This window comes from Megascapheus bottae, chromosome 31 (assembly GCF_031878675.1).
Source record: "Megascapheus bottae isolate mThoBot1 chromosome 31, mThoBot2.hap1, whole genome shotgun sequence".
Classification (NCBI taxonomy): Eukaryota; Metazoa; Chordata; class Mammalia; order Rodentia; family Geomyidae; genus Megascapheus; species Megascapheus bottae.
In genome coordinates, this window is record NC_143539.1 from 7,198,524 (window position 1) to 7,211,079 (window position 12,556).

A 12,556-nucleotide genomic window follows, 5' to 3' on the forward strand; every position below is an offset into this window, starting at 1 on the left:
GTACCTTAAATATTTCTGTTACCTCCTGATCAGGCTCCTGTGATCCAAAAATAAAGCAGGAAAAGTCTTATTTCCCCCTTCAGGAGACAGGAAAACAAGTACCCTACTATGTTTCCAGGACAGAAAGGATACCACCCCTCCCTTTCCAGTGCTCAACGACCATCTTGGCTGAATCAGGTGACACAGTGCCCAATGGAACACTGTTTTGGTCTGGACTAACAAAGACCTCCTGAGTGCCCTGAGTGGATGAAAACGTGCCATCCTCCTCCCTCTTTTGGTGGGAATAACCTGGCAACTATAATATCCTCTGTGAGATGAGCTTCAGGAGGGCTGTGTCACTTATGGCATCCATAACCAAGTTTGTGTAGCACTACAGGCTAATGCCAAGGAGACGAACCACGGCCCTCAGTCTGCTCCAACTCAGCTGAACTCTCTGGCAGATGTGACCCTGCAAAGCCAAAGTGCCCTGGACTTGTTAATGGCTGAAAATGGGGAAGCTGCCTTTGCTTGGGGGAAGAATGTTGTTATTATATTAACATGAGTGGCAAGGTGGAACAAAGTACAAAGGGCATAAAGAGATAGCTGCAAGCCTGAAAAACAATCAGGAATCTCAATTCTTTGACAGGGGCTTTTGGGGGTCAGTTACTCCTTGGCTGTCATGGGTCCACTAGCAGCAATTTGGGCCTTTTCCTAATCGTACCTTGCAGGTTTAGTTATCTACAAAGTATTCTCATGGGAAGGATGAGAGCCATTACTAAAAAGACTGTCAACCAGATGCTCCTGGAATGGTTTAAGGACCCCTGTGACTACCTGGCCCCCTCCCAGCAGGAAGCAGCTCCGCAAAAACTGACCAGTGTCCCTGCTCCCAACCTCTGCTCTGACTTGGTACTGGCCCTCATTGAACAACAAAGCGGGGAATGTGGGCATATTTTCCCAGTTTAGGCTGACAGCCTTCTAGTTGGTTCATGCACAAGCCAGGCCTGGCCACAGTTGTCCATTCCCAAACTGCATCTACCCAGAGCCCGTTCCCACCCCAAACTGCACCTACCCCCAGCCCCTGCTGTGTCAGCGACATGCTGTCGTCATAGTCCAGGTGCCCTTTCCTTGTCACACGTTATCTCTACTGTTCAGATGCAAGAGGCCCAGATCTGACTATGTGCCCCGATATAACTTTTATCTATACCACAAGAGATTGGCCTATCTACTTCAGTAGACAATAAACTTGCTTTCTTCTATGAGACCTGTGTCTGTGTGGTTTCCTGGGATAGTGTTTACAAGCTACAAAATGAACTGCAGCCCATCTCATCTCTGCCCCAAACAGAGCCAGCCACTGGTGGCTCAAGCCTGTAATTCTAGCTCCTTAGAAAGCTGAGATCTGAGAATTGAGAATCAGTGTCAATCCAAGCAGACAAATCTGAGACTTTATTTGTTGGTGTTGTTGGTGGTGGTTCTGGGGCTGGAACTCAGGTACTGTCCCTCAGCTCTTCAGCTCAAGGTGGCACGCTACCACTTTGAGCCACAGTGCCATTTCTGCTTTTCTGGTGCTTAGCTGGAGTTGAGAGGCCCATGGACTTTTCTGCCCTGGGCTGGCATTGAACTGTGATCCTCAGATCTCAACCTCCTGAGTAGTTAGGATTTCAGGCATAAGTTAACGTCTGTGAGACGTTTTTTCTATTTTTTTTTTTTTTTCCTTTTTTTGGGCTTGTACTCTGGCCTGGACACTGTCCTTGGGCTCTTCAGCTCAAGGATATGGCTCTACCAGTTTGAGCCACAGTGCCACCTCTGGTTGTCTGGTGGTTAGCGGGAGATAAGGGTCTCATGGACTTTCATGTCCAGGCTGGCTTTGAACCTTCATGGTCAGATCTCAGCCTCCTGAGTAGCTAGGATTACAGGCATGAGCCACCAGTGCCCGACATGAGACACTTTTCTCCAGTTATAAAGGTGATTTTCAACGTTTATTTTGGTGTCATTATAGGCCCTTTTGACACCTGGCTTTTTTCCACTCCAGGCTGCCGTCCTATCTTCTTTTTATTTATTTATTTATTTATTTTTTTGCCAGTCCTGGGCTTGAATTCAGGGCCTGAGCCCTGTCCTTGGACTTTTTCAAGGCTAGAGCTCTACCACCTGAGCCTCAGCACCACTTCCGGCTTTTTTCTATATGTGGTACTGAGGAATCGAACCCGGGTCTTCGTGCATGCTAGGCAAGCACTTTAACCACTAGGCCAAACTCCTGGCCCTGCCGTCCTATCTTCTGAGCCTCAGGTCCATTTCCAGGTTTTACTGGTTCACTGGAGCCCAGAGTCTCACAGCCTTTCCTTCCCCAGGCTGGCTCCAACACCTGTCTTCAGATGTCAGCCTCCTGAGTAGCCAGAAAGACAGGCGTGAGGCAGCTGCATCCCAACGTGGAAAACCTCACAATCAAAAACAGGGGGCACAACTGACAAGGTTGGGGTTGGCCCTCCTCCTCTTCCTTCTCCTCCTCCTTCTCCTCCTCCTCCTCCTCCTCCCATTCTCCCTAGGTTCCCGGATGCACTGTCCTTGCCTAGGCCAGGACCCAAGGGCAGGCTCCCCTGTGCCTCCAGCCAGCCTGATACAGGAGACTCCTGGCTTCCGGACACTCACCCACTGGCCCTGACAGGTCCAGCTGGGCTTTGTCTCAGCCTCAGCCTCCTGCCCAGGGCTGAGGACCCAGTACTGACAGCCCCGGTCACCGCTGCCCTCTGCTCACAGCCACAGGAGCACGGGCCACACACTGGCCTGCTTGGTCCAAGGCTGGGTCCCAGGGCCCCAGGTGTGCCTGGACCATGGGAGGTAAGGACCCTGGGTGATGGGGACACGGGGACAGCTGCCCTTCCCCAGGCACACATGCTCAGATGCTCACATGCCCTAGCAGACGTGGGGCCTGCACAGCTGTGCTGGCCCAGCCTCTGCCCCTCCTCTCCACATCCTGTCCCCTGTCTGTTGTCTCACTCTCTACATCGTCGTCCGCCCACCCCCAGGTGATCCCACATTCCTGTTCAGTAATGATGGGGTACAAAGCGGGAATGGATTGGAGTGTCCTAGATACCCAGACTAAGAGCTGGAGACATAAGGAACTATGTCCCAGCCCCCATTTCAAGAATGGATTGAGGAAGAAGACTCTACAACAAGAACAGAGGAAGCCTAGCCAGGTGGAGGGGCCTCACACCTGTAGTCCTAGCTACTTAGAGGGCTCAGATCTGAGGACTGAAGTTCAAAGGCAGCTCAGGCACTGAAGTCTGTGGGCCTCTTATCTCAAATTAACTACCAAGTGGTGCTGTGGTTCATGTGATAGAGCAGTAGCTTTGAACTGAGGGTCTCAGGGACAGTGCCCAGGCCCAGAGTTCAAGTCCCACGACCCACAAAAAAAAAAAAAAAAAAAAAAAGAATTGAGGTGAGGGGAAATGCGGGAGAAGGAGGAAAGAAGCTTCTGGAAGCAGGCAAAGTGTCAAGTTGCACAGTTCCCACATCCCCCCCCTGGGAAAGATTTCCCATCCCCACCCCCTCTCCCCTGCTCCTACCCCACCCAGCAGGTGGCAAAGAGCCTGGGGCAGATGCAGGCTAAGAGTGGAAAGTTGGGGTGGAGTCAGAAGACTTAGAGAGCAGGATCCAACTCTCTACTCCCTAATTCTAGGCCTCCCAGCCTGTCCCCCATCCCCCCAGCAAAGCTCTCAGGCCTCCCAAGTGGAAGTGCAACTAGAGAAGAGCTCAGACCAGGAGCCTGGAGGACTGCAGTGGTTTGGGGGCTGTAAGTCCCCTGTTCTGACAAATTGAAGTTTAGAGAAGGTTGTCTGCAAGCCAAGGCCATACAACAGCAAAGAGGCCAAGATCTAGGATGGATCTGGAGAGAATCCGCTTAGGGCATCCCAAAACTAACTAGAAAAGGTTTTCTCTTCCCATGGTTGGGCTGGGCTGTGGTGAGGAACAGTGGATCTCATTTCTCTAGCCCTTCCATCTTGGGTCATCCTGAAAAGCAGGATTCTCTTTGCTTGTTTGTTTGATTTGATTTCTGTCTCACTGTGCTGTTTTCCAGAACTCCTCTCATTTCTGTTGTTTCTTTTCTTTCTTGTCAGATGTGGGTCTTGAGCTCTGGCTTAGGTGCTGTCAGCTGTCAGCTGTTGAGTTCAAGACTGGTGCTCTACCACGTTGAGCCACTGAGCCACTTCTGGTTTTCTGGTGGTTAATTGGAGATAAGAGTTTTGTGCCAGAGCTGCCTTTGAATCATGAGCCTCAGATCTCAGCTTCCTTATTAGCTAGGATTATAGGCATGAGCCACCAGAGCCTGGCTGACATCTCTCATTTCTCCATTTAGTCTGGATGGAATTGCACGCACAGTCTCCCTGCATGTCTGAACGTGCCCGGTCTCTGTTGAATGACCCAGTGTTTGTTATCAGCTCATGACTGTCATGGAGCTGAGATCCCTTGATCAATGTGATTCAGATCCCCTGAATCAATCTCCTTAGTCGATTCTCCTTGGGCATTCTGCTAAATCTTGTATAATCTTTGATACATCATTTTCCTCCCCTGAATCATCAATTAATATATTCATTTCCTAATCCTCGTGTGTGTGTGTGTGTGTGTGTGTGTGTGTGTGTGTGTTATGATCCTAGGTTTCTCACTCTAGACCTCAGCATCTTGTTTAGTTTTGTGGCTCAAGGCTGGCACCCTACTTACCTAGATTCCTTTCTGGTTTATTGCTGGTTAAATAGATATAAGAGTCTCCTGTGACTGGGAGTTTTGCCGAGTGGTAGAGTGTTTGCATACCATGCACAAAGACAGGGCTTTGATTCCTTGTTACCATATAGATAGAAAAAAGCCAGAAGTGGTGCTGTGGCTCAAGCGGTGGAGCTCCATCCTTGAGAAAGGCCAAGGACAGTGCTCCATCCCTGAGTTCAAGCCCCAGGACTGGCCAAAAAGACAGGAGATCTTCCTGACAAGTCCCCAGGAACAGCAGAGCCTTCCAGAACAGATCATGCCCAAATAAGGACAGGAAGTTGTCCTGATGACACTGCAACCTGAAGCCAGGAAGTCAGGTCAGGGAAATCAGATAGTACTCACCGTGCAGTGGTGGACACAGGCAGAGATGCCGTGATAAGCACTTCTCTGGAAGCCTCTGGAACCAGAGTCCAGATAATCATCTGCATGGCATTGTTTTTATCAGATCACATGTTTTTCTTTTCTCTTTCTTTCTTTCTTTTATTCTTGAATCCCTGGGTTTGATTCCTCAATACCATATGCATAGAGAAAGTCGGAAGCAGTACTGTGGCTTAAGTGGTAGAGTGCTAGCCCAAGGACAGTGCTCAGTTCCTAGGTTCAAGCTCCAGCACTGGCAAAAAAAAAAAAGAGTCTTATGGACTTTCCTGGCCAGGCTGACTTTGAACTGTAATGGTCAGATCTTGGGCCTCTGTGTAGCTACGATTTACAGCCTTGAGCCACTGATGCTCATCTCACATCTTCCTTTTTTTGTTGTTGTCATTGGACTTGAACTCTGGGCCTGGGCACTGTCTCTGAACTCTTCAGCTCAAGGCTAGAGCTCTACCACTTGAGCCCTGCACCGCTTCTGGCTTCTCTACATATGTGCTACCGAGGACTCTCCACCCAGATCTTTGTGCAGTTAGGTAAACTCCACCCACCCCACAGCTTTTTTGTTTTGTTTTAAGGTACTATTTTTTTGGGGGGGGTGGGGTGGGTCATGGGTCTTGAACTCTGGCCCTGGGTGGTATCCCTGAGCTCTTCAGCTCAATGCTACCTATAGCCCCACTTCCCCTTTTCTAGAGATTCGTTGGAGAGAAAAGTCTCACCTTTGGTCTTTAGTGCCTGGGCTGACTTTGAACCTCAATCCTCACATTTCAACCTCCTGAGTAGCGTGATTACAGGCGTGATCTACTGTGTCTGACCTATTTTCTCTTTTGTTTATATGGTACCAAGAAATGGAACCCGGAGCCTCATGTATAGGCAAGTTACTTTACCACTAAGCTACATCCCAGACCCTCTTCTGGCTTTTTCAATGGTTAACTGAGGATAAGAGTCTCAGGGATTTTACTGTCTACGCTGGCTTCAAACCTCGATCCTCTGATCTTTGCCTCCTGAATAGCTAATATGATAGGCCTATGACACCCTGTGCCCAGCTTGCATTGTTTGTTTTGTTGTTGTTGTTTTGCAAGTCCTGGGCTTGAGCTCAGGGCCTGAGCACTGTCCTTGGACTTTCTCAAGGCTAGAGCTCTACCACTTGAGCCACAGTACCACTTACAGCTTTTTTCTGTGTATGTGGTACTGAGGAATTAAACCCAGGTCTTTGTGTATGCTAGGCAAACACTCTACACCTAGGCCAAACTCCAGGCCCTCTTCAGCTCACTGGACTGACACCAGCTTTAGGTTTCAAAGGAGGAAAAACTGGGAAGAATATTGGGCAGAGTTTGAGTAGTATGCATTCATAAGCAGGTATGGTGGGAAAAAAAAAAAAGATGAGCTGGAGGGTCTATTATCCCTCTCCTCAAGCAATCTTCTCCTGATGAATTTACCATCTTCTGTTTCCTTTTTTTTTTTTTTTTTTTGCCAGTCCTGGGGGTTGAACTTAGGGCCTAAGCAATGTCCTTGGGCTTTCTCAAGGCTAGCACTCTACCTTTTGACCCACAGCACCACTTCTGGCTTTTTCTGTGTATGTGGTACCAAGGAATAGAACCCAGGGCTTCACCCATGCTCCGCACTAGGCCACACTCCCCAATCCTCTCTGTTCCTTTTATAATCACTCATCTGGACGCATGATAGATTGAGGCAACAGGAAAATTTTAATAATATATACACACCACATGTATATGTATATGTATATGTATGGGTGTGTGTGTGTGTGTGTGTGTGTGTATCTGATTCTGTGCGTGTCTCTGTGTGTGTTGTCATACTGGGGCTTGAACTCATTGCCTCATTCTTTTTTTCTCCCCCACAAATCCTGAGGCTTCAACTCATTGCCTAGTCAGGTTTTTGTTTGTTTGTTTGTTTTTTTGCCAGTCCTGGGCTTGGGCTCAGGGCCTGAGCACTGTCCTTGGATTTTCTCAAAGGTAGAGCTCTAAAGCTTGAGCCATAGTACCACTCCTGGCTTTTTTCTATGTATGTGGTAACAAGGAAGGCAAGCACTCTACCACTAGGCCAAATTCCTGGCCCAATACCAATTCAGTTTTATTGATAAAAATACTCATTTAAGGGGGCCAGGAGTTTGGCCCAGTGGTTAAAGTGCTTGCCTAGCATGCTTGAAGACCCGGGTTCGATTCCTCGGTGCCACATACATAGAAAAAAAAAAGCCGGAAGTGGTGCTGAGGCTCAAGTGGTAGAGCTCTAGCCTTGAGAAAGTCCAAGGACAGTGCTCAGGCCCTGAGCTCAAGCCCAGGACTGGCAAAAAAAAAAAAAAAAAAAAAAAAAAATACTCATTTAAAGCCAGGCAGTGGCTCACTCCTGTAATCCTAGCTACTCAGAAGGCTGAGGTTTGAAGATTGCTGTTTAGAAGGTAGCCTGGGCAAAAGTGTTGGAGAGACTCTTGTCTCCAATTAACCACTCCAAAGCTGGAAGTAGCATTGTGATTCCAAGTGGTAGAGTACTAGCTTTGAGCAACAGTGCCCAGGTCCTGAGTTCAAGCCTTACAACCAACAAAAAGAAAAGATACCTTTAATAGTTGGAGCTGTGATCCCTTGGTGAATTGTAGCTGAAAAACCATCAGTCTCTGAGTCTCCATTTTCTCTTCTGTAGAACAAGGTTCAATCCCCAGAGAATTACAGACACCTTCCCTCCACTCAGAGCTCTTCTCCTCTAGTTGCTCCTCCACTTTGGAGACCTGAGAGCTTGCTGGGGAGATGGGGGATGGGCTGGGAGGCCTAGAATTAGGGAGAAGCAAGATGGATCTTGCTCTGTCTCCTGACTCCACCCCAACTTTCCACTCCCAGCCTGCATCTGCCCCAGGCTCTTTGCCACCTGCTGGGTGGGATAGGAGCAGAGGAGAGGGGGTGGGGATGGGAAATCTGCTCCAGTGTGTGTGGGGGGTGGGGATGGGGAGGGAACTGTTCAACTTGCCACTTTGCTCTGCCTACTTCCAGAAAGTTCTTTCCTCCTTCTCCCTGATTTCCTCTCTCCTCAATTCTTTCAGAAGCAAAGAAACTGAAATGGAGGCTGGGGTAGAATTCCCTATGTGTCCAACTGGTAATCTGGGTATGTGGGGACATGGCAACCCAAATCCCTTTGTATCCCATCATCACTAAACAGGAATGTGGGAACAACTGGGGGGGGCCGAGGGGGTGATGGTGCAGGGGGTGAGGGGGTGTCCTGAGCAGATGAAGTAATTCACCAATAGGCAGGTAAATATGATGCAATATATTGATTTTATATAGCTTAGCAGTTAACAGTTATTATAGTCTAGTTCTAACTTGCCTATCTCTATCCTGCCTATCCAGCACAGCCGCTGGACTCACCTCTCCGACTTCTCTTAATCCCAAAGTTGAACAGGGCCTGCCTGTTATTTGCTGGGCACCGCCCAGTCCTGTCGCGGGGTGTGAGCTCAGGGGCAGCATGACAACCAGTTTCAGTCCTCTTGGGCAAGGAGCAGCTCCTGCAGGCCAAAGATCCTCAAACCACCGTCTCAGTTAAGGCCAGCAAAAGTGCTGCTCCTCATTTTGTGTCCTCTTCTCTAGCCCAAACTCCTTGCTTGATTTTCTCTTTCGGATTGGTTGTGCCCAGGGGTGCACTGGTGTCTTGCTCTTAGCTCCTATGGCCAGGTATCTGGACTCTTAGTCGTTTATGATTACTCTATCTTCATGTACCTGGGTGCTGGCTGTTTCCATCGTTATTGCCATAGGCCCTGTTCTAGTGATTCTGTCTTTTATGGTCCCATGCCCTTAGATACAAGTTGGCATTGACAATATTCTTTAAGTATTTTAGCTGTATTTCACCCCATTGGTTTTCATTCTAATCATATTCATTATGCTAATATTTTCACCTCATTACCCCCTGGTCTACCTTCACATCTTTATGCTCATAACAGGCCAGGTATGCAGACAGCAGAGTGAGGACAGGATGTGGATGTGGAGAGGAGGGGCAGAGGCTGGGCCAGCACAGCTGTGCAGGCCCCACGTCTGCTAGGGCATGTGAGCATCTGAGCATGTGTGCCTGGAGCTGGCCAGCCCAGGACCTGGGGAAGGGCAGCTGTCCCCCTGTCCCCATCACCCAGGGTCACTGGCCCTTATCTCCAGTGGTCCAGGCATACTTGCGGTCCTGGGACCCAGCCTTGGACCAAGCAGGCCAAAGGCTGGCCTGGGAGGCAGTGTTCCTATGTCTGTGAGCAGAGGGCAGCGGTGACCGGGGCTGTCAGTGCTGGGTCCTCAGCCCTGGACAGCCCAGCGGGACCTGTCAGGACAATTGGGTGAATGTCGGGCTGGCTGGGGGCACAGGCCCAGGTGAGGGGCAGTGCATCCGGGACCTCAGGGAGCATGGGAGGAGGAGGGCAGGAGGAGAGCCAGTCTTAACTTTGCCAGTTGTGCCCCAGGGCCAGGGTCTGTGCCAGCTGTGGGAGGTGGGTGGGAAGGCAGGGGTGAGTCACGTAGGCCAGTCCCATTCTGCCTCTATTTAAGGTCCCTGTGAAGTGCATTGCCACACTGCTGCTGTCCTATTGTGCCAGCCATGAGTCTGGTGAGTGATCAGGAGACCAGGAGGGGGCTCAGACTCTAAGGCCTGTGCAGGTGTGGGGGCTGGACCTGGCTGAGAACTCCTGCTCTAGTGAGAAAATGGGGGCCTGGGCCTGATGAGGATTGGCCAAGGGTAGACTTAGTGCCACCCAGATTTCTCCAAGGTTCCCATCTCTCTCCTGGTCTCCATCTCTCCTCACAGTTTTACTGGCAGTTTCTCTTGTCTTTCTGCCTCCACCCTAGTCTGGGTCTCTTCTGTTCTGTGCTCTCTTGTCTCTGCCTTCTGGGACTCCTTCTAGGGGGCTCACTTATCTCCCTGGGTCACATGCTTCCTGCACCCCGAATCTTGCAGACTACTCCCCACAGGACCCCGTTGAAGGATGTCTCAGCAGGCACTGTGTTGAGGATCCGGGGCATTGTTCCTGACAAGGCCAGCAGGTGAGATCTCCCAATCCCAGGGCAAAAGCATGAGATGGGAGGGCGGTCTTCAGGTTTAGGGGATCCTATGGAACAGCCCAGAGATTCAAGGCCGGGAACCTTCTCTGCACACCAGAGTTTTGGAACCCAAATCAGACATCACGTATGGGATTCTGAGGTCTCCCTAGAATATCTAGGATTCAAAGGCCACCTCTGTATAGCCATAGGTGGGCTTGTTGCCCCAGCCATCTGGAAGAGCTAGCAGTTAAGGTATGTTTTCTATATGAGGGGCTTTTGGAGACTTGGGGGTCCCTGGTGCTCTGAGGCCCTGTAAGGCCTGTGGAACTTATACCATGGCCACGAGCACACAGCCTGTCCTGGGTAGATTTGTGCCCAGGGCCCCCATCAACATCTTAGGACCCCCTTGTCCACTCCCCACCCTCCTCTCCCTGGAAGGCCGAGTTTCCGGGTCCTCTGGCAATCTTGGTCGTTGGGTGCTTGACTTGAGTCCCCCCAGAGGTGATGACCGGGTCTGGATCCTCTCTCCCTCATCAGGTTCCACGTGAACCTCCTGTGCAGCGAGCAAGATGAAGCTGATGCCGCCCTGCACTTCAATCCGCGGCTGGACACATCGGAGGTGGTCTTCAACAGCAAGGAGACGGGCCGCTGGGGCCCGGAGGAGCGCGGCGGAAGCCTCCCCTTCCGGCGGGGCCAGCCCTTCGAGGTGCTGCTCATCGTCACCCAGGAAGGCTTCAAGGTGCGACTGGGCCCGAGACCCTGGGAGGGGGCGCGAGGGCAGGGTGCGGCGCGGTGGGCGTGGCGATGCGTGGCGGGCAGGCGCGGAGGGCGGGGCGGGGCGTCGAGTGTTGCACGGTGGGCGTGGCCCGGCGTTGTGGGCGTGGCCTCGCGTTGTGGGCGGGGCATGATGCGGGCAGGGTGGAGCGCGCAGTGCAAAGGCGAGGTTCGCCTGCAGAGGACGTCGGTGGACCATCTTCCGGGCCTGTGAGCACCACAAGTGGGGCAGTGGGGCGTGGCAGGACCCTGGGCGGGGTGTCCTGGTGTGATGGGGTGTGCCCGGGCCGCCCTCCTGCCTTCCTCTCCATCCAGAGTGCTCAGAGATGATCGGGCGGGTGGGGACGGGGTGGGGGGGCGATAGGCTCCCAGGAGACCTTCACTCAGGGCCTGGGTGCTGTCCTGCCGGGGCTGGCTTCGAACCCCGATCCTCAGATCTCAGCCTCCTGAGTAACTGGGTTGACAGGCGGGAGCCACCAGCTTTTGGCAACAATCACCACTTTTATTTTATTTTTATTTTTTGGTGGGTCATGGGGCTTGAACTTGCCTAGGCGCTGTCCCTCCTTGAGCTGAAGAGCTACCGCCCCAACCCTTGAGCCAAGCCCCACTTCCCTTTTCTAGAGGTTAATAGGAGATAAGAGTCTCAGGTCCTTTTGTGCCTAGGCTGGATTTAAACCTTGATCCTCAGATCTCAGCCTCCTGAGTAGCGAGGATTACACGGGTGAGCCACCACTCCCGGCTTTTTATTTTATTTTATTTTTGCCAGTCCGGGCTTGAGCTCAGGGCCTGAGCGCTGTCCTTGGACTTTCTCAAGGCTAGAGATCTACCACTTGAGCCACCCCATCCTCTTTTATATCTATGTATGTGGTACCGAGGATTCCAACCCGGGTCTTTGTGCATGGTAGGCAAGCACTCTACCACTAGGCCAAACTCCTGGCCCCAACAATCACCACTTTTAAATGAGGGTTTCAATACTGACCCTGACAGACCTCCAAATCTAGCAACCATTTCCAGTTCTTTATAAGGAATTTTCTCCCCACTACCATTCCTGGAGACTCATGACCCAAGGACTCAGCATCCCCTGTCACCCACCCAAACACTTCTTACCTGTTCTGCCCAACTGTAAAGCCAGTGGCACCCCATTTATACAGTGGGGAGCACAGGGCAGGCGCAGCCGGGCACACTGCGCCTGGGGTACCCCCCACTCCATCTTGTATGGGCTAGGGCTGGATCTGCTATAGCCTGGGCGCCTTGACTGTGACTTCTGTCCTGCAGACTGTGATCGGGGACGGCCCCTACCACTTCTTCTCCCACCGGATACCACTGTCACGCGTGCAGCTGGTGGAGGTGGGCGGCGACGTGCAGCTGGATTCCGTGACGGTCTTCTGAGCCGGCTGAGGGTGGGGTGCAGGGAGGGGATCGGGTGCCCAATAAAGTGTAGCTGTGGTGCCTGACTATGTCTGAGTGGCCTTCGTGTGGAACCTGGACCTGAGCACGAGAGAGGTGAGGATAGAGACTCAGGGAAGCACAGCCACATGCATCTCTGTCCCTTGATGGGCAGGTCTGGTCCTCAGATCCCAGGGATTGTCATTCGGTGCGGGTGGGGGCAGGGAAGGGGGTGTCTAGGTCAATGGCCACCCGTGTGTATATTTGAACAAGGGAAACAG

General features: G+C 51.5%; 1 protein-coding gene across 1 annotated transcript; it reads left to right on the plus strand.

The window, feature by feature from the left end:
• Positions 1 to 741: 741 nt before the first annotated feature.
• On the plus strand, positions 742 to 12,278 carry LOC150043880 (galectin-7-like). The gene is made up of 6 exons (XM_090322535.1): positions 742 to 919; positions 9,041 to 9,045; positions 9,627 to 9,684; positions 9,980 to 10,118; positions 10,653 to 10,854; positions 12,165 to 12,278. Exons 1-6 carry the CDS (start codon positions 742 to 744, stop codon positions 12,276 to 12,278), a joined length of 696 nt encoding a protein of 231 aa, XP_090178661.1.
• The last annotated feature ends 278 nt before the right edge of the window (positions 12,279 to 12,556 follow it).